Raw genomic sequence first — 22113 nt, 5'->3', positions numbered from 1 at the left:
AGTTGTTTGTATCTTTTAAATTTGAAGACTACAGTTATGATTATATGAATCGCTGCATCTAGTGGCGATGCAGAGCTAAACTTGTAGTGTTTACTAGTATCAATTTAAGCGGCTCCCAACTACCATTTTGCAGGTACGCCATCCCTTCACTGCGACTACACGTACCATGAGGCCAAGCTGGTTTTCGGTATGCGCACGCGCAGAACGATATTGTGGCTCTTGCCTCCTTACTTGAATTTAATTGCTAGATCCTGTGCATAGGATTTGGCACTTATATCATTCCATTCTTTCTTTTGATTTTTGATTTTAAGAAGTAGACAGTTATGAACAACACTGGGTTTAAATCAACTGGCCGGGGTAAAGCCGAGGAACCTGATAAAGTTGATATGTCTTTAGGTAAGGCCGCAATCCAAGCTAAATCTCTTAGCTTGTTAGCTATGTTAGTTGATTATCTCAAAACTGCAAGGACTTCTTATGCTCCTTTAGAGACTATTTGTTGTTCGTCAACACTTTGAGAACATATTATGCACTAGATTTAGATGCAGCAAATCGTTGCGAGTGAACTATGCCGCCGCAATAAGCTGAACAGTTTGTTTGTAAACTAGCCTCAATAATCCTAGGGTATTAGCTAGTGAGCTAGCCCTCAAGTTATCACGCAAGCCTGCGCTGCAATAAATATTGGACTCTAGACAGCAGTTAAAACATTAATAATGTAGCCGTTCATATTAGGCATGTAAAAGCATTGGACGGCGTTCTGAAACAGCTAGAACACATAGCACACACAATTTATAAATTTGATTTTTTGATCATCAGTTTATGATAATACGACTGCTTGTTGCACCTATTTTAGTTGGCTCTCCATGGTGAACTCAAACACTTTTGTGTTTATTCAAGGATGCGTGCTTGCCTCCGAGTATTCGTCGTGTCTCTGTGTAACTATATTTATGCCACACTGTCGGTTTCAATAAACACTGAACTGAAATTCAGTCTTTGGCCACAGATGACATTATCCGTCTGAATAAGAAGCAGAGGATGCAGACGCAACGGACAGGAGCAGGAAAACGTCGTATCCCGGTGAAGGGACGTTTCTCCCAGGGAAGACGAGTTGGAACACGGACAGGAACCTCATCTCAGAGAGGTGGTTATAATATCTTTTCCTTAGAGACACGTTTGGCACGTTTCCTGCATCCCTTTACATTTTGTCCGATTCTACAAAATAACATTTGTGATAACTACACACTAGGTGATAAAAATGACCAAGAAAGCACTGTCAAGACAGTTTACACTGGCGCATTGAAGCTGGATATTTCTGAGATACTTTTCTCATTTGCAGGAGGGGGTGTGAATAAACTATTTGGCCGGAACAGAAGGGTGTTGCCTCAGGTTGCACGTCGACGAAGCCAAGGAGTCATCACCGGATTGGCAGCCAGAAGAACAGCTTCTCTGCTGAAGGGTGTGAGCCCGTTGAATAGACCAGCTCTCAGTCAGGTACTAGAGGACATCTCAGTTTAGATTGACATAAAGCTAGCAGGGGTAGCTCCTCTTGTAGATGTGGTTCACTTTTGTTGACATCTGTGTATGGTATTTGCTTAAACTTATGTCTGATATATTCGCAGAAATGTAGTCCTCAGTGCTGTTGGTTCTCATGGTGCTTATCACACCCATCTTTTGGTGGAAGAACAAGCCTTTTCCCCAAATAGATGTGCTCCTGTCAGTTTTTGCTGCAGTGCCTAAACCAAATTGTTCCAACACCTGGTTTTAATTGTATCTAGTTAGAACTTCTCTGGGCTTCACATACTGAATCAGATGTGTTTGTGTGGGTTGTGTGCCTTGTTTGCGTGTAAAGTTGGGATATTCTGTGGCCGTCCAAGAGAGGTGTGATCTGCCTCCCACTCTGAGACTTTTATCTGACATGTTGCAGTGAAACGCAGAGGCATAATGAGTTGATGTTGGTTTTAATGATGATTTCATTCTTCCTTCTTCTTAACTGTTTCTCCACTCCACCAGAAACCGCGTCCCTTTATTAAGCGTCGCGACAGCCAGAGAAGGCAAACACAGATCCAGAGGCAGCCGTACAGACAGACAGAGGTGCCCAAAACGCCAAACTCTGTGAAACGCAGACCTATCCAGCTTCGCAGATGGTGAGAAAAATGTTCTTACTGAATGATGAGGTACATTGTCAGAGTCATTTTGTAGTGCAGTAGGGGACTCAACAAGGCTTAGTCAATCAGTTCCTATATGTATGTGAGTGTGTGTGTGTGTAAAAAAAAAAAAAAAAAAAAAAAAGTGTGTACACATATATATATATATACACACACACACAAACGCGCACACACACGCAGTCATGCATCGCTTAACTTCCACGATACCATCTGTGAAATAGGACGTTATGTGATTTGGATATTGTGCAAACACCATATTATTTACTTAGCAAAGCTATATGGGATACTATAGTGTACCTGTATTGGCTAAATAGTCAAGATACTGTACACATACAGTACTGAATTTCAGCTAATGTATCTGGCAAGGTAATATATGGGTTAAGTGGGTTAACGCTGGTTTTGCCGCATTTGGGAGCCATGATGCAGTTCACTGTAATATTTTCGAAAGAAAATTAAACAGAGAGATAACACTGCAACACTCAAGAGACGCGTGATACATAAGATTGGATGCCGCTGCCTGGGAGTCGGCGCATACACTGTTGTATGGTAAACTTTTTATTTGTAAGTAAGGAAATTTCACAGTAAAATAATGATAGACAGTACAGTACATACGTAAGCCAGTAACATAGGTGTTTATTATGATTATCAAGACATATGTATTATAGATTATACATGTACTGTACCATTATACTCCTGGCAGTGCAGTCACTTTGTATACAAGAGACATGAGAAACGTGTTGCATGCGGGAAGCTGTTGCGTTCACTACATCTGGTTACATCCGCTACATCCCGTTCTCTGATCAGGATTTCTGAACTCTGTTATAACTTTTTGGGACCATGAACATGTATGTAGTTAGATGTTGCCCGAATGGATGTTATGCGACACATGACTGCGTGGATGTATATATGTATGTGTGTGTGTGTGTGTGTGTGTGTGTATGCATGTGTATATAATGTGTGTATATAAATATATAATGCATGTGTACATATAGGCTTGTGCTATCTTCAAATCCTATGACATGCACCAGTCCTGAATGACTGACTGGCTTTGGATCAACCTGGTTCAGTGTTTGTAAGTTGGCTTTTGAGTATGCATTGCCTGTGTGTTGATCCTGTGTAGGACCACTCCTCCAGTTCATCAGGCCCAGAGAGATGCTCGGCAGGCCACATTCCTTTTCCGAAGGGGCCTCAAGGTAAATAAGACCAACCGCCCTGTCTCACCCGTGTTGTCATATAAACCTATTTTTTCCCCAGTCATATTAACCAGTGATGCACAGGAAGGCATAAAAAAAAAAGCTGAGTGTGAAAATGGTCAGAGTGTAACACAGAATGCTGTGTGTTTCCCTAAGCAAAGTGAGTCTAAGTTTGTGTGGACAAGGCAGCATGACTCTTACATATGCAGGTTCTTAAGAATTTATTTTTTTTTGTCATGGCACAGGTCCATGCACAAGTGCAGAAGACACAGGCACCAGCAACACACAGGACCCGTCCGTAAGCACTTTATTTCCAGTCACTCTGTCTAAAGGTCTACTCCAGGTCCAGTAACCACCTGCCCCTCCTGCTCTCTGCTTACATGAACTAAACATGTTCGTTTAGTTCCTTGATTGTTTCATTTTTAATTCAAGATGCTAAGAAGGTTTTTGCTGGTTAATTGTTTACATGGAATTCCACTGTAAGCATTTTTTTAGTAGTGTTTAGTAGTTGTCTGTCTTAGGTGGAGACTTGGCTGTCTTAGCTCCATGTTTAACCAGTGTGGCTGTTTGTACCCGGTCTTTGAGTCATGCAACTCATGTCCAACAAAGAACAAGGCAGTTCTCCATGATCAGAGTCTTTTTTTTTTTTTTTTTTCATAAAATGGATTTTCATAATATGGAGTACTTTGAAATGCCAGTTTCAGTAGATTATGTTAATGCTGTGATTGGTTAATTGGCCAAAGGGCAGAGGATTTTCCACAGTTAGACTTAGTAGTTTACAGTGTCTTAGTAAATACATATCAGTGCTCAACCAAAGTCATTAAAACTCTTTGTAAGTCCAAAGTAAATATCCAAAATGAAGGAAATTAAACACTTCCAGAAAAAAAACTGTAATATGTTTTATTGATAAAAGTGCTGAACAACAGAAGCTGAATTGTTGTAAGCTTGGTTAAGGTTGGTTTGGCAGTAACAAAGCACTGATGCAGGATAATACTCGATGTTGAACGGAACAGTTTACTCTTTTTTTGTGTTTTCTCTGCCTCCACTAGATGGCGCACTTCTACCACAAGTACCGGCATCCTGACCGTGTCCATAGACAACCCTAATGCCAGAACACAGCCTGAGTACGTTCAGTGTCACACACGCGCATAGAAATGACCTTAATCAAAAAAGAGGAGAAAATGAGTGTGTGTGCTCAGTAGGAGTGGATATCAATGTCAGAGATGACAGCAGCACAGTGTTTGTAACAGATTGTTTTACTTGTTCAGGCCTGCCCACTCATGGTCTCTGCACCCCTCAACCTCTGCATCATCAGCAGTGAAGATGGAGGTTGAACCTGAGAGAAAACCACCAAAAGGAGTTCCCCTGCAGTTTGACATCAACAGTGTTGGGAAGCAGGTGAGCTGAGTGGTTTTCTTTTCGTCAGAAGTTAGAATGACTCATAATGGCAAATCACATGTATATTCAGGAGGATTTCCCAAATATGACATGTTCCAGTACTTCTGCTTTCCATTGGAAACGAGAAGTTGAGCCAGGCATTGAACTGTTCTGGATGTGTCAATCACTGTCTCTTTTTTCGGTAGACGACAATGACCCTCAACGAACGATTCCGTATTTTGAAGGACCAGCGGGTTGCTGCAGCACACAGTACCAAAAGTGGTCGATTTGTCACTGTGGGCTAGTGACTAACCCTGAGGACCACTGAAGGCAGAGGACTGATGTCACATGTCCCTCTTGTACCAGTCATAGAGATGAATACTGAACCACACCTACCTGAGATGAGAGAACAGCCAAAATAGGGACCTAAGCTTATCATGAGCTGATCAAGTGCTGTTCACAATGGACATACATTGGTTTTTCTAGAATGGACAAGACGCATTGGCAAATGAGAATATGATTACACTAATGTGCTGATGGAAGAGTTAGGGTGAGTGTTACTTTTCGTATATGGCAACTGTTCTTTCTTTTTGTACTGCCAAGCCAATGTTATCGTTCCCAAATTTCAGCTATTTTGTGTTGTATCTTGAACTGTCCTCTGAATTTGTTAGGGTAATGCTTTTGCATATAATGGGAGGCTGCTTGTAGTTGACTGGAGTGTTCCCAATAAAACTTTTATTTTTATTTTTTTAAAAAAAAAAAAAAAAGCTCAGATGCACTGGCCAGCAGAGCACATCCTTTTTTTTTGTCCAGCAGTTCACAAAGTTGTAAAATGTTTTAAGACTTGTTTGTTTTGTAATGTTTCAATTAAACAAATTCAACAGACACCATGCTTCAGTGTTTGTAGCCTATATATTTCATCTTTTAAGCAACTCCTCAGAGTTGTCGTGATAATTTGTCTCACAGATAAGAAAATTTACAATATTGACCTCTTTGTAATATGACAAACTTGTATTACCTTCATTTCAAACCAGTGCATTCAACGTGTGGTTGATGTGAGTCCTTTCTCCACAACAGTTGACCCCAACTGCTGAGGTGTTTCCTTCAGTTCCCCATGCCAGTAGAATCTTACTCGGTGTCCTTCAAGAAACATCCAGTTGACAAGTCATACGTTAGGGTGTAACCTGCTTCACTGTTTCTTGGAATGCAGTAGTACGGCAGTGAATCTTTTGGGACAGGTCCCTCTGGCGTGTGCACACTCAAATATGTTAAAATTTGACAGATACATCAAACTTTATGAAGTCTCTTGTCAGGTCCGAGTAAAGGGGCTTATTTTACTGATAAGTTAGAGCCGTGATGACCAGCAGGGTTTCCATCATGGGGCTCTAATGTACTGCACAACACTCAGTTTCCTGTCAATTCTTTTAACTGTTACAATCTTTTTTAAGAAACATTCTAGTAACTAGGTGAAGAGTTGTCATAGTTATGTTTGGGCCAAATATACCCAATGGCATTTAGGCCAGGATTTTACTTGGTTGGTCATTTAACTTATCAAAACTTTCTGATACATGGCTCTGGAACCCTCTGTTTATTTTCAGGGGTTAACAGACTTTAACGAGTAGTGGCTTCCCTCCTACCACAGGAAGTCACAGGATGGTGAGGCATGGGATACTGATACAACCCCTGCCAATAATGGAATCACCACACTTAAAGGATGTTCACCCAGCTTTTGTACTTGGTAGAAACTAAACAAATCACAGATATGACACAAAACAATTTTTGTTTAATAGCTGAACATTCTGGCTTCGTGAAACATACCTCAGACAAATTAAATTATTTTAATTAATAGCATATTTTTCCAGATCAAGTAGAGGAAAAATTATGGAATCACTCAATGTGGAGGAAAAAATTATGGAATCACCCTGTAATTTGCAGTTCTAAAACAAATACCGGCACAAGTCTAAAATTGCAAATTAGTTTGCAGTAACAAAAGAGTTGTCAGCTGAAACAATGGAAAGGATTATAAAACTCCGTCAAGAAGGAAATCCAATACAAAGTGTGGCAAAAGATGTTGGTTGTTCCCAGTCAGCTGTGTCTAAAATAGGGATCAAGTATAAACAAAACGGGACGGTTATAAAAGGAAAACTTACGGGTAGACCATGGAGGACAAAACATCAGGATAGAAAACTCAAAGCAATATGACTTGAAAATAGAAAATGCGCAACAAAAGAAATGAAAAACAAATGAGCGGAAACAGGAGTCAATGTTTGTGACAGAACTGTAAGAAACTGGCCTAATGAAATGGGCTTTACATCCAGAAAAGCCAAACTAAAACCAGCACTAACACCTAAAAAAAAAACAATTTTACAGAGGGCTAAACAGAAGCAATCATGGAGTGTTGATGATTGGATGAAAGTGACATTCAGTGATGAATCACAAATCTCCATTGGCCATGGAGATGGTGCCGTTCTAATGGAACATTTAACAATGACTGCCTGAAGAAAACAACCAAATTTCCCCACTCACTTATGATATGGGGTTGAATGTCAGGTAAATGACCAGGGAAGATGGCAGTCATTACCTCAACAATCAATGCGCAGGTGTACACTGAAATTTTGGATAGTGTCCAAAATTTCTGTCATTCCATCGATAGAAAAAAAGTTTGGTGATGAAGTCATTTTTAAGGATGATAATACATCTTGCCACAGAGCAAAGAGTGTTAAACCTTTTCCTCATGAAAGGCATATCAACTCAACGACATGGCCAGCAAACAGTCCGGATCTCAACCTGACTGAAAATTTATGGTGGAAATTAAAAAAAAAAAAGGTCCATGACAAGGCTCCATCCTGCAAAGCTGATCTGTCAACTGCTATTAGAGAGAGCTGGAACCAGCTTGATGGAGAATATTGCTTTTCATTAGTGAAGTCCATGCCTCAAAGAATTCAGCATGTCACAAACACCCGAGGAGGGGCAACAAAGTTATTGTGATCTTTTTTTGTTGATGATTCCATCATTTTTCCTCCACACTGAGTGATTCCATAATTTTTATTTTTCCTTTATCTGACCTGGGAAAAAAATAGGCCATTAATTAAAATGATTTAACTTCATTTGTTTGAGGTATGTTTCACAAAAGGGATTAATACCTTGTTATTGAAGTAAAAATAAATGTTACTGGTGTACACTGATTTGCTATCCAATTCAGAAAGAGAAAACACACACAAACAGAGAAAGGCACACTTTATATTTGGAATTTGTATATTGCATTTATTTAAATACATTAAACTTTTGCAATGTAACAAAACTATTGGCATATGAAATTCAAACACCATTTAAATGAACAAAACAACATGGCTCACTTCATTTGCTGTGGCTAGTGTGCATAACACTAGGGTTATTTATTTATTTATTTATTTTCTTCTTCTCCATCCTAGTAATTCACTCCAAACCTCCTTCCCTGTGACGCTGTTCACAGACTATCTTACAATAAGAGTGCTGAATCCAAATGAGGTAAGAAAGTGGTCTGACAATTACAGATCATGCAGAACATGCTAAACTGCAACAAATTAAAAAAAAAAATTGTTGTGAAAGGAGAAAATTTTAAAAAGAGAAAAAAGCGCAAAACATCAAATAAAATACATTGTGCATAACAAAAAAGGGAAAAAAAATTAAAGAAAAAGGAAAAAAAAAAAAAAGAATTACACAGCTTTGCATCTTTGGTTACAAAGTAGGTTGAACAATTTCACAGCTTTTAAATGTCCCTTCCCAACCCAAAAATAAAACATATGCACATAACATCAGGATAAGGGGAGGGGCAGGAGATATGGCAACTGACATTACATTTTTTAGATCTAGTGACAGAACTGAAGTTTTCTTCATCAAGGTAGCCTGCTGAAGTTTTCAGTTAAGATTTCATCCCCAGAACCTGTACAAACTTGCTATGCTCTCTCTCATACTTTACACTCTATACAAAAGGAAAAATAGTATACATTCATACTGGATCTGACCACTTCACATTCTCAATCCAGAGAGTAAAACTGCCTTTAGTGTTTCAACTGTGCCCTAAACATTTCATAAAATTGAGCAAATTTATGGTTTTGACTGCATTTCAGTTTTTTTTTACCCAATTATTGTCAGGATGTAAGTTTGAGGGTGGGAGGGGCTCTGACTCATCTCATATCAGCATCTGTGACATTGTTCTGAAATAGCAGCCCACTAATAAATAATAAAACAGTACAATGTAACTCATTGGTGAATTGAATTAGACGTTGTAAAGTACGATGGCTCTGAAAATAGACTCTTTTCTTCTTACGACATGAAACAGCAATGCTAATAAAATAAACCCTTCTCCTGACTGTATTTTCTCTCTCTCTCTCTCTCTCTCTCTCTTTTAGTTATTAAAAAAATATCTCTCTGTCATTACGGCCTGGTCCACCCCTCAGTTTCACATGAATAGACTGTCCACCTTGTCCAGGGATTGGGCCCGCACCTGGTCCCAAAAGAAGGACACACCTCGCTCTCTTCACACTGGGAGGACAGACAGCACAGACACTGAAGAAGCTCTGCTTGTAGCTTTTTTTTTCAGGCTAGTGGAGGTGGTGGTAGTGGTGGTGGACAAGACAGATTTTCTCTCCTTTTTTTTTGTAATAATAGACAGAATTGAAGGATGCTTTTGAATTTGTCTTCCCCCTCTCTCCGCAGTGGACGAGAGAACAGGCTTCAAGCAGAGGTGACATTGGGCTGCTGCTGCGGCGGCGGATGGTTCATGGTCTGCGTGACGTCCAGCTTGGGTGGAGGCTGTTGCTGGGGAGGCTGTGTCTGAGTGAACCCAGGCTGGGGGAGCAGCTTAGGGCCACTGCTGCAGTTTGAAGTGGACTGGGTGGAGAGTTGGGAGAGCTGCTCATTGTTGGCCAAGGATTTCAGCACGGCGTTCTCCCGCTCCAGCACAGAGTTCCTCTCATACAGTTCCTTAATCTGCTCTTTCAACACCTCTACCTCCTCTCGCACTGCATACATCAGATGGCTTTTGACTAAATCCTAACACACAAAAAAAGAAAACGAACAGAAAACAAAATTCTTTAGTGTAATAAATAGCGTGTTAAGAGGACACCACCATTCAAATATGTTTATTCCTCCAGCAAAAACACATACAGTAAAATAAAGTTGGAAATAATAATAATAATAATAATAATAATAATAAAAGACTTACCATTGCTTGCTCTATTTTATTATCAATGGCGACAATACTCGCTCCAGAGGCACTGAAATTGTAAAAATAAAAGAGAATTGATTCAAACTATGCACTAAACTCAACAACAACATAAAAAAGTCAAATAGCGTACTTTCCCCCCCTCGCATTACATATTACAGGAAACTTCATTAATCATCCGACTATACCGCCATGTTAGCTCACTGACCGAAATGTACGACCCTCAAAACATTAGTCACCACTGAAAGTACACCAAGCGGTACAACAGAGGTCGCTTTTTCATTTTTCTCCTTTTCTGTAGTTACGGAAACAGCATGTGTTCCGCGAAGCTCGATGTTTGGTTTCTACTGTTTAGGCGCAAGGGACCTTTGAACGTTCCGTACACCCATAATATGTCGAATAACACTGAGAGGAATTCGGAATTCGGAGACTACTCGTGAAACCAAATTTCAGAGAGCCATCGATATTAATATGGAGCATTAACTGTTTCGGTGTCGTGCAAATCATAACATCACAAATCGTCCTATTCTGTTCCTCACTCGACCCACGAAGTTTAGTCTTCTTTCAGTAGCTATGAAGCAATTTAGGAAGTTACCTGAAACGCTGCCTATACGTTGTTATGTGCTCAGAATAGCCGCTCGGGGATCCATGGAAATGTATTACGTTGTATGACACTGTGCACCGCATGACAAGATTTATACCTTTTAGATAAGAGGAAACGTCAAGCTTGTACTCAGTCTGCTCTGAGTATAAACTGATCATCCGAGTCCCCTGAGGAGTTTTTAAAAAACTGGGAGGAGTCTAAATTTCTTAAATAAGTACGAGAGCGACAATATTCTTGTCATCCAATGAACTAACTTGAAGTCCTGCTTGCCTTGAGTGAAAAAACTTGAATGACTCAAACTGCGAAAAGAACGAAATACTCTTTTCTTTCGCATCAAAGCTACTGATGCTCTTTTAAATCACATATGAATTCCAAACATAAATCGACTGCACATACCCTCTTATTATATTACATTAAACTGCTGAAAAATTTACTCTCAAGACTTAAGACAATTTGCTGTTTTAAAGAAACAACAACCATAAAATGTTACGAATTAATGAATTATCACAAGTGTTCCAGGAGAGAGTATCAAACATTTTAAAAAAAGAGAAAGACGGTAATTACAATGTCCATCCGTCAATCAGTCTCTCTCTCGCTCGCCCCGCTCACACGCAAAGACACACGCACACCCTGCACTGTCCAACAAATTTTGCCCTAAACATTGTTTTTGAACATGACACACAAGACATTCCGTTCTTTCAGCCCGCAATTTAGCTGTCCAGGAAGAGTTGCAAAGCAGATTAGTATCGACCGTAATGAGCCTGTTTAGGATGGAATTTGTTCACATCCCTGACGCACAGTGACAGCCGGGATGGAAGTCGGTACCACCCTTTGATCATCATAGCACACTAGAACAGCCAAACTGAAGATGAAGTAACACACTTACAAATTCACACACTGCATATTAGTTATGCAACCTTTAAGTATGAGAAAACCACAGCTGTGACCAAATTAACAGTCAACGTTTGCTTTTCATTGACAGTGTGGTCACATAAGCACTTATACAGGAAATACAGACCCTCATATAGATCTTCTTCCCATTCTTTAAAAAAAAGGAGGGGGGGGGGGTACATTTAAACCTAAAATTTTTAAAATTCAATTTCTGGGAATTCAAAGTGATCAATACGGTGTTTGAACCATCGTGGAGATCATTATTCAATGTTAGTGAAACAACCATGCTCACATCACAGCTTCAGAACCACAGAAACTCTGGTTACTAATGTTTGGATTGATTCCACAAAAGGAACATGTATGTAAATAGTCTTCCTGAACACTGAGGGAAAGCTTTAAAAGAGGAACCAAGGACTGTGGTCTGTGAGACCCAGACATGTAAAGAATAGAGAAACATTAAGTTAAAAAAATAAAAAAAAATCACTGCAGGTGAGGGCAGGAGGCCGGCGAGAGCCCTGAGTGGCATAGCATAGACTGCCAGTTTTAATAATGACATGCAACACACCAAGCTCTCAACGCACATATTTAGTTTCTACAAGGCCAGCACTGTCGTTGAACCAAGGGTGCTTCAGTATAATACACCTGAAAATTAAAATGTTTTCCAAATGGGCTTTTCTTTAAAAAATAGCTAAATGAATGAACTCCAGGGCAAATTAAAGTTGTTCCATCGTCACTCGGGAGATAAAAACCTCATACAGATGTATTGTAAACCTTCTCTGTTTCTTGGAAACTTTTGGACATATCGTTTTCAGGAACCCTTCATTGGAACAGAAAAGGAAAAATGAGGGTTTTTTTTTTTCAGCCTTAGCTCTCTCATGGCACTCTGTGAATTTATCTGTTTACAAGAGTTAGATGGCTGAGCTTAACTGGTTAGAACATGAAGGTAAGGACAAAGTACATGGAAACATCAAGTCTGACTTTGGAGCTCACACATCAAAGCAGCAAGAAGAGCCGCGGGGATGACAGTCATAGGGCATGAAAATCCGACAGGAGAAGGGAAAATACTCCAAGCAGTCCGCAGAACGTTTGACGTGCCGTGCCAGAGAGCTCCGTTTCTCCGCGGTATCACACAACTCAGCCAATCCATTGCACGGATTAAGTCACGTTACGCTCCTGGGCTTCTTCTGACGAAAACCAAGGTTCAAATGCGAGGACAATCCGGTCAGTCACAAGGTGTAGGCGGGAAGCGGAGAAATGTTTAAAAAAAAAAAAAAAGAAAGAAACTACTCGTGATCACTGGGAGATTTAGTCAAGAAACAGACAATGGCACTGTACGGGAATACCTTTTGTTCTTACGCAAGTGAGAAATCTTCTTGGATCAAACAGCCTGACGTTTTCCAAAATCAGGACCACATGACTATTACAAAACTGCTGCTTTGAGACAAACAGGATTAGACAGCAGCTAAATGGAGCATCATTATATCCAGCAGTGAGACTGTGACTGTTGAGTAATGCTAAAGTTGTAACTCGTAGGGTTTATAACTGAAACCCTGTCAAACGGTCAAACGCCTAAGTCCTAATTAGAGTTGTTGGCAAGAACTCAAGAAGGAAATCAAAACAAGACTGACTCTACGATTCAAATATTGTTCAACATATCAGTCAACTGCTGTTGCGCTTGGCTAATATGCGCTCTGGTTCTTCTCCAAGTTATATTTTCCAAAAGAAAAATGTATTCAATGCGAATAAAATTTCAACTCAAGTTTCACAACAGCACAAATCAACAGACTGTTGAACATATCAGTGTATAAATTTCAACTCTAGCAAAGCCAAAGATGACATAATGCCTTGGGTCATCTGAGCATGGTGGACTATGCCACCCATAGTATTAGTGAACACACAGATAAAAGAAAATGTTTTAAATGCACTGCATTTGCTAGCCATGACACACGGTTGAATTCTGTGAATTACGCATAGCAATGCTTGCAAAACAGCAACTCCAAACAGGTCTTTAAACAGAGCAGAAGTGGTGAAAGCTACCCATCCCATGGAGACTTGTGCCGAATGGTGAGACCCCCTCCCCACCTCCCCCCATGCCAACTCTCATGCACTTTGTCAAGCCCGCAGTAGCTGTGCTCACACCCTGGGCTCATCACTCAGTTACTGTACCTATCAGAGAGACCCTTTGAGTTCCTGAGCCTGCTGCCAGACTGGAAGGCTTGGAAGAAGGCTGTAGATGGGTTCCTGGACAAAGTCAGAGTCATGTGACCCAGCAAAGGGAGAAAAAGAGACAGACTGAAATGAAAAGTTGAAAAGTTAAGGAAGGGAAGGGAAAGCTAAGATGAAAAAATAACACAACACAACAAACAAGTCAACACATGTGGGTAATCAAGAAACACATCTACATAATGCATTTTCGACACAAAGTGCTCTGTTACTGACTGCAAAGCAAACTAAGGGTTCTAAGGGTTCTAAGGGTCCCCCCCCAGTTCACATATGCAGTCTGTGAAACTGACCTGACCCAGATTATTCTCTAGAGTACAACACCACATGGGTGACTACAAATCAAACTGACAGGCATGTTCAACTCAATTCTTCTCCTATTGCTCTGTGACATTCAATAACAATGTGATACTAAATTTCACTTTTTTTTTTTTATTTAATGTGAAACGACTGATTACAGATAAGACATTTTATAAATAATGCTGATGTGAGTTCCAGTTAGAAAAGATGATGTGTCTTTAACCACTGTATATATGTGTGTATGTATGCATGTGTGTATGAGTGTATGTTCCGAGGGAAAAAAGGAAATGGCAATCATTACCTCCAGTGGCCCCCCAAATATAGGGCCTTTAAGGCCAAGTACAGCATGTACTATTTTGAGAAGGCTCAGTGAGGGCGGCGGGGGGGGTACCATTTCTCCTTTACAAAAATCCCACTTCACTCTAGAGGGAAGGGGTGGAGGTATCTGAGAGCTGATTTATGGCATGTGTGAATATTTTGACTCAAAAGTTGAGCGTTTTTCCTAGAATCCCTGGCACAAGTTTTCTGTTGCTGTAGCACCTCCTCGCAATTCTCTGAAAAAAAGGACATTTCTGTGAATTGTGCGAGTTAAAAGACTGTCAAGTCTTTGTCTTTCGTCCAACTACACCGTCAGCGAAGCCCATTGTGTAGGATATGTTTTTATGAGCTAAACCATAATAACTTCTAGCCAACAAACATAAGTCCATTTAAGAGAGGGGTTTTTCTGCACTGTAACTCCCCAACCCCCCTTCACTACACTATGGTTGTGTTGACCAATGCAGTAACAGTCCTGAATATTCACTATTATATAATAACAAACCAATTCACTCACACAAACACACACACACACACACACACACACAAGCAAACCTTTCAGCCCTCCTGGACCAGAATTACTCTACCACTGCCTTAAGCCAAAGCAGATCATGTACGGTTCTGGCACAGTGCCACAGTAGGAGAAAAACACTGAAGTGAGAAACTGTTCAGTGGATCTCAGGTGGAACTATAGGCCTGAACTGGCACTGTGATACAATGGGACTTTCCAGAATTCGGCACATGCCTTGTAGAATTCCCATGGTGTTACTGCGGGGTGGACACGTGCTCCTGGCCATGAATTATGGTTCGGTCAAACACACAAAGCCCTTGAGCAAACAAGCGACCCACCCTTGAAGATGAAAATAACTAAGTGAACGCTTTCATTCACTGGACTGTCAACTATTTATCTAGGTCATAAGTTCCTCTGTAAACACAAGGGCCAACCAACCTGCAACAGCAGCACTGTTTGCGACGTCTGGGGCATTTGCGAGTCGATAATCTGGAAAAGCTGAGAGTCTGTGAGGCTTACTGTTGCACTGGCCTCTGCCTCATCCATCACCCATATGTAGGTCAAAATTATTCACATTTCTGCCACCCCCGGGTAGGGGGGTCCTCCCACAGGCACAGAACCCAAAGAAAGTATAGGAGAAATGTGAGGAAGAGCACTGGGGTGAGAGAACCAGGGGGTGAACCAGTGCTCAGCAGGCCATACACCATAAGCTTCACAAGGCAGTGCACACAAGGAACGAGTGCCAAATGTCACCTCCGAGACCACGAGGAGGAGAATGTGAAGAGCCCGGGCTGACATGACATGGTGTGTGATGAATCTCACCTATCCAGAAGTCAGGGTGGGAAGATGAAGCCTTTGCAGGCCTCTCGGAGCAAAAGGAGAAGGACTTCCACAAACTTTTGTCTGAGAATTCCAACAGCGGTACCATTCTCAACTAACACAGAGCTGTGGCAGTACCTATGGGACAGGTGATGACTGATGGACTGATTTAAAGGAAACAGAGAGAGAGAGAATGCGAAAGAGAGAAAGTATGGACAATACAATGCATCTGTCTTGAATCAGGGCACCAAAAGCCTGAGGGGGGATTCTATGCCACAAAGACCAAAAGAAAGTGATGGGTTTTGAGCACGAGGGGCAGGTACATTCTGTTGATTACACAATGTGCTAAGAAACACCTGTCATGAAAATCAATCCTTGTTCTTTATAAAAACATTAGATGAATGCCCAGAGTGTATGAGCAATAGATCGTATCTCATTTCCACAGAATAACACAGTTTTTATCGAGTCACTGTGGAACTGATTCAGCTGTAAAGGGGAAGTCCACTCCCGCTGACATGTGGACCCAATTTGAATATCACTTTGTTATGATTAAATGTTCAGCTCAGTATTTCTGATGTTATTTAAGTAGAGAAACAGTTAACAATGCTTTCTGTTAATCACACTATGATATCTAGTGTGTACTAAAATAATTTTAGACCCTTCAAAAACAGATTAACAGATTAAGATTTATGTCCTAAAGCGAAAACAGTGAAGGACACGCGTTTGACCTGCCTCCTGTAAGAGCAAATGAGAATAGTATCAACAAGATAAAACATTACTAAAGAAGTTCTGGCCCTGACAAGAAAAAGGTATCTCTTTCTTACCAATTTGATTGTTAAAAACTAATTTACTAATTCTTTGTCAACAAACCTATGACTGTTAACGGCATTGTCAATCAGTGTATTCTTTAGTGACTAATAGGCTGTTCAGGAAAATACACATTTTGGTGGAAAATACTAAAAAATTAAGTGTTTGAGAAACCGCGATGTAACAACAAATAACATGGTAAGGGTTGTAATAAGTTGATTCACGTGTACTTCCTCTTTAACATTCCTAACACACACACACAAACACATCCGTGTGCACAATGTCTCCACATACACACCCACATTCATCTGACATCTCACTTGTCATTCCTGACAGGGGCTGGTATCTGCACATGCTGTGATCAGATAACTACTGAATGAGAGCCTGTTACACATTCTAACCACTAGACGGGGCACCAGCCAACCCCCACCCCACTCAACAGAGGGGTAATTCTTTATAAATGCTTACAGATGCCGGACTAAACAGTCTCTGCTTTGCAGTGTCCTAAACTCAAGCACATATACATAAAAAAATGTGATGGGCTCTTTAGAAGTTATCACAACAGACTGCTTGCCTAAATGTAAGTTCATGTGAATGCAAAACATTTTAATACAAGCCTTGCTTAAGTTTATAAATGTTATTGTACAGTCTGAAAGAGAGAATTCCAAATGCAGACCAAGGAAAAAAAGTTCTCCACTGTCAGTTCCTAGAAATTTACTAGATGGAAAAGCAGTCATTGTTTTTGCCCCTCAGAGAGGTATTTCTCCTTCACTGCAAAATTAGTCATAAAAAAACCCCGCTTCATTTCCAAATGTGTTTTCAGTCTGTATGTTAAAACACCCTTATGCTGACCTCTTGGAAGATTTTTTTCTTTCTTTTTTTTGCAAACTGTAACCTACATAAACTGACGGGGGATGTAAATCAGGGAAGAACCAGTTCTTCAGGCACTCAAGCATATCAGCTCTACAACACTGTGAGTTCTTGATTTTGATTTGTTTAAAAATAAAACATATGACATAAAATAACGTAGTAAAGAAAAACAGTCCAAGCACCTGCTACAGTGAAGACAAGAATTAAATTACTTCATCTCATGGTGCAATGCCTTGGTCCTGCTCCTGTTTCTGTTTTAAAACTCATTTTTAACATGCCTTTGGCTTACTCATCTGAAGCAGCGAGTTTACATCATAAATACTGGTTTAGGTTCTGGAAATATTTCATGAACAGGAATATTTTTCTTGAAGAAACAGCTAAATTCTTTTATTTCAACTGTACAACAACACACACACTCTAGCGCGCGCACACACGCACATACAAAAACAGTGGCCAAGAGTTAACATTCAAAAGTTAGAGATTTACCTTTACATCAAAGACGTCAAAACATGTACTTGAGCGCTTGTTTTTTCTCTCACTCTTTGGGGGGGGGGGGGGGGGGGGGGGGGGGGTGTCAGGCAAAGCCGCAGCTGCCTCTTTATCACTTTGAAGATGGCGGGGGGGTCATAACCTACTGACAGAGGAACAACATCTTTGGCACGTGAATGCGTTGCAGAGCATGTCTTATCTTTCGAAGTGGAGTACAGAGGAAGGCTTACTGTTACCCGTGTGATATGGTCCCTCTGTCACAACTCACCCCCCCCCCCCCCCTTCCCCCCTTCATATCAGCTGAATAAGGTGTTACTAGTTACTGACAAGTGGACTTGCTGAGGCCTCCTCCAAACACAGAGTGGCCTCTCCTTCTTTCAGGGTACTGCACAGTTATTGTTGTTGCCCTGGGGGATGGGAGGAGGAGGTGGGGTAGAGGAGTGAGAAGAGAGAGAGAGAGCGAGAGTGAGCAAGTGACAGAGAGAGAGCGACACAGAGAGAGAGACAGAGAGAGAGAGAGAGAGAGAGAGAGAGAGAGAGAGAGAGAGAGAGAGGTGCAACAGGCAAAGCAGGATCTTGGTCTGTGCTTGCAAAAAGCTGCCAGGGAGGCCATACTACGTGAATTTCACTTCAAAGCCACAGAGCCATCTAAGGCAGCTTGAAAGTGCACCATTTCCTCTCTGCCTTGCCCAGCGAACAGTCTGTGAGCAACTTGCAACTCAGGAACCGAAAGCCGAGAAGCTGAGAGGAAGCAGAGCGACACTTTTCAGATGAAACAGTGTCACCAGATATTCACTGTCACTTTTCAATTCAGTCAGCAAATAAAAATTTGATCAACCTCTTTGGCGACTCACCAGAAAAGGGCTTCCTTTTTCTTGCAAGAGAGATTTTGCTTCCCCATTCGCAACTAGGCTACTGTTTGAGTGACCTCTGGGGCATTGTTTTATATGTGACTTCATAAAACCTTGCTGGCACTCTGTATTACACAACATACCACTTCAAGTTCAATACTGAACAGAAGTCACAACCACAAAGCAGACTGGGGAACTGCAGAAAAGGGATCCATCCTCAGTAGAGACAAATGCCAGCTCAACAAAAGTATCATGTCAACCCACATGGGTCTGTTTTTAGCGGAAAAGAACAAAGTTAGGTACAGGACCACACTGCACCCTGAGTCAACATCTAACTCTGGTGTGTGGAGTTTGACACTCACAACACACACAAGCTCAGTCTTCTAATGTGGCAGGAAGCACAAGTTTAAAAAAGAATTGGGAACACATTTGTCACACTATTGCACTTTGCTTACTGGAGACAGCTTAGTGGTCAAAGTAGGACATGCCCTTACACAACATGTTACTTACTAGATTTTGGTTTGATGTTTTATTTATTTATTTGTTTATTTATTTATTTAAACCGAGCTGGATTCCAGCTCTGTCATACCACATGATCTGTTTTCTTTTGCTGAGAGGGAGTTGGCCCAAGCCTGTTTTTTTTTCCAGTGGGCTTCACTCTTGCTTGTTCTATAGCGCTAATGAGACCCACCAATCATTTAACTTCCTTCCTGTGTGCCACTGTATGTTCTTCCCCTGAGAGACTGTGTATTAACCATGAGCTCACACATATCACAACAAACTGAATCTGAATCTCCTGACGGCACAAAGTTGTTTTGTTCTGTCTTTTGTCCAAGGCATAATTTATGTGACTTCTACATCCCTTTCAGAAAATCAGTTCAAGCCATGTGACCATATGAGACACTCCTCATTCCCGCCCTCCATTTCATTCTTGTTCTTAATTAAATGTTTCATAAAGATCTGTATTAGTGTTATCTGGTAAGTGCTACACCATATGAATAATTCCGTTAACTCAGCAGTTAACTTGTTAACTAGCGAGACTGAAAATTAGGTGGGTTTTTAAAACTATGAGCCACTGATAGTTCAGTCATGACTATCTGAGAGACATTTCTAAGCCCCAACCAGAATACAGGTGAAAGCTTACCTGTCATCATCCCCGTCAACAGCAATGGATATTCCAAAAAAACTGTTCACTGCTGGGCCAGGCAGCTGCAGGCTGTCTGGGATCAGCGTCCTCACCACGTCTTTCCCAGAGACCACGGGAACCTGGGACAAAGCGTCTGATTTCCTTCGACTGTCTTCCATCTGACCCAAGCCACCCGTGGCCGCTCCCGGGGCGCTCATGCCCCCCGTCATCCCATTTCGGGTCGCCTGGGTCTGCTGCCCTGGTGCCGTGGTGGACACATTTGTGGCTGGCGTGTTGCCAATCCCCATACTCGGCATAGCCATGTTCTGGGTGCCCTGCTGTGCTATGGAGGTGCCATGGACCACGGCTGAAGAGTTGTATTGGCCTACAGGTTTTTGTTGCTGAACAGAGGCTCCAGGATGCCCTGTGGCAACACTGCTCACCATCCCCCCACCAGTTTGCTGCTGTTGTGGCTGTCCCAGACTTGGTGCTGACGAAGAGGCTGGTTGACCACCCGCTACGTGAACACCCCCAGAGGGTGTCCTCATGTCTCCTGGTGCTCCAAGAACCTGGGCTCCCCCAAGGCCCATGGCAGATACTGGGGAGGGCCCTTGATCAACAGCCTGTCCCACTGAGAGATTGGCTACGGGCAAAGTCTGTGTGATTGTGACAGGAAGATGCTGCTGGCCATATTCAGGCTGGCTTACAGAAACCAGGCCAGACTGACTCTGCAGGTGGTGTCCCACAGACTGCTGCTGGGTCTGATAGACAATTGGATGGGTCTGAGAAGCTGGGGCCACGCTGGGGGATTTCTGGACATGTATGCCCTGGTGTAAGCCATTTTGTCCAGCCGGGAGGAGGTTCTGTGGAGCAGCAGCAGCAGCAACATGAGAGCTGCTCTGCTGGTACGGAGCTGGAACGGCACCAGATTTGTTACTAAAAGATTCACGGGTCACAGATCCTTGAATGACCTGCTGCTGCTGAGATTCCATAGGATAAAGAGGGGTAGAATGTAAAACAGCATCCACTGTCGAATCTGGTCCCTGGCCAGAGAGCCCAGACTGCACCACAGTGGAACCTCCTGTAGCCCCTAACCCACTGTCTCGGTCTGCCCCCGATTCTGAGGGACTTGGGTGCTTTATACTATCCACAGTCCTACTGATAACTGAACCTTCTGACTCTTTCTCATAAAATTCGGTGCATGTCCACCTACCCCGTCGGAAGGGCTCTCCAGTACCATGATCAAGTTTGATGACCCTGAAGCGTGAACTGCAGCTCGTTGTTGTAGCTGTTGTGGAGCTTGCCCCTGACGACTGCGACGTGCTTGCGGGCACGCCTGCGTTACCCGCCCCTCCACTGGCGGCAGGGGCAGACTGCTGCGTGACCGCGGCTTGGCCTGTGGAAGACTGGCCAGAACCCCCGGCCGCCCCAACGTTACGGAAAGTAAAACTCCCGTTACTAGCCGCGGGTACTGCAGGCTGCTGCCCAGACTGTGCATGTGACGCCTCCGAATCTACAACGTTACTTAATGTTTCCTCGGATGAGCTTCTGTCACACACCTCAGGTTCATAGTCGGCCCGAGACACATCAAATATTTCTGAAGACAAGTCCTCAGTCCGAGATTCGTCTGGGTCGTCCAAGCTCTCTGTGTCGTCCGCTGCGTTGCTGGCCGCAACCTGAGCCTGTGTCACACTTGTGATTTGAAAACAGCTCTTCTTTTTCGCCGGCATTTTAGACATACTGGGAATGTTTACAATTCCAGTATCAAACTTAACAGCTGTAATAAAGAAGGCTAAACCGCCTTTTTACGTTTCGCAAATAGCACAAATTTTGGTACTGCACCAATTTCACAGTTTAGAGCTATTAGCGAGATGAACATGCGTCATCTTTCTTCCTCTTCTCTCCTGTTGCATTTACGACCACACAGCACTCCTTGCCAGCCTTCGAAAAGCAGTGAAAAAGACCTGTCCTGGTCTTGAATTTCTGTTCACAACTGGTCCAAAGCTCTGGCCTGACAGAACCGGCCTGTGCTGATAAGTAATGTCACGTCTCCGTAGTAGCCAGATGGCCGCTGTCGCAGATGCAGCACCCCAGCTGCAACAGCTACTTTAGTCTGAGGCGGGCCCGCTCCCCCTACCTCTCATTTAGCTGGTTAGCTTTGAGACTTCTTTACCTAGAAATAATTATGTTAGACATCCTGAAGAATACGTCTTCATCCAACTGTAAGGTAACCAACTCATTAATTATCGACTCGGATATTATTAAAAAAAATATTCGGCAAAAAGCGCAACCAGAGAAAGACTTCAACTACTATCTCACAGACTTCGGAAACAGAATTTCTAAAATTTCACCTCCCGACAAGATGGCTATGT

At 42.1% G+C, this 22113-nt stretch overlaps 2 protein-coding genes across 2 annotated transcripts; one reads left to right on the top strand and one right to left on the bottom strand.

Moving 5' to 3' along the window:
* The first annotated feature begins 231 nt into the window (after window positions 1–231).
* Window positions 232–5450, top strand: LOC115812857 (UAP56-interacting factor). Its single transcript, XM_030775384.1, has 9 exons — window positions 232–396; window positions 1001–1138; window positions 1334–1488; window positions 2008–2141; window positions 3283–3355; window positions 3601–3653; window positions 4405–4479; window positions 4624–4753; window positions 4939–5450. The coding sequence occupies exons 1-9, from the start codon at window positions 324–326 to the stop codon at window positions 5035–5037; spliced, it is 930 nt and encodes a 309-aa protein (XP_030631244.1). The 5' UTR covers window positions 232–323; the 3' UTR covers window positions 5038–5450.
* Window positions 5451–8398: 2948 nt separating this feature from the next.
* Window positions 8399–21513, bottom strand: LOC115812738 (TSC22 domain family protein 2-like). The gene is made up of 3 exons (XM_030775228.1): window positions 19760–21513; window positions 9939–9990; window positions 8399–9766 (listed from the first exon to the last, which is right to left on the bottom strand). Exons 1-3 carry the CDS (start codon window positions 21478–21480, stop codon window positions 9449–9451), a joined length of 2091 nt encoding a protein of 696 aa, XP_030631088.1. The 5' UTR covers window positions 21481–21513; the 3' UTR covers window positions 8399–9448.
* Between the last annotated feature and the right edge of the window lie 600 nt (window positions 21514–22113).

This window comes from Chanos chanos, chromosome 5 (assembly GCF_902362185.1).
Source record: "Chanos chanos chromosome 5, fChaCha1.1, whole genome shotgun sequence".
NCBI lineage: Eukaryota > Metazoa > Chordata > Actinopteri > Gonorynchiformes > Chanidae > Chanos > Chanos chanos.
This window is presented reverse-complemented; position numbering and strand designations above follow the sequence as displayed.

Bases quoted from the DNA above. Each gene is read 5' to 3' on its own strand.
- LOC115812738 (XM_030775228.1), bottom strand. From the start codon at position 21,480: ATGTCTAAAATGCCGGCGAAAAAGAAGAGCTGTTTTCAAATCACAAGT. The intron at 9,991-19,759 runs GTAAGCTTTCAC...TTACAATTTCAG, and splicing joins GTTGACGGGGATGATGACAG to TGCCTCTGGAGCGAGTATTG. The intron at 9,767-9,938 runs GTAAGTCTTTTA...TTTGTGTGTTAG, and splicing joins ATAAAATAGAGCAAGCAATG to GATTTAGTCAAAAGCCATCT.
- LOC115812857 (XM_030775384.1), top strand. From the start codon at position 324: ATGAACAACACTGGGTTTAAATCAACTGGCCGGGGTAAAGCCGAGGAA. The intron at 397-1,000 runs GTAAGGCCGCAA...CTTTGGCCACAG, and splicing joins TAAAGTTGATATGTCTTTAG to ATGACATTATCCGTCTGAAT. The intron at 4,480-4,623 runs GTACGTTCAGTG...TTACTTGTTCAG, and splicing joins AATGCCAGAACACAGCCTGA to GCCTGCCCACTCATGGTCTC.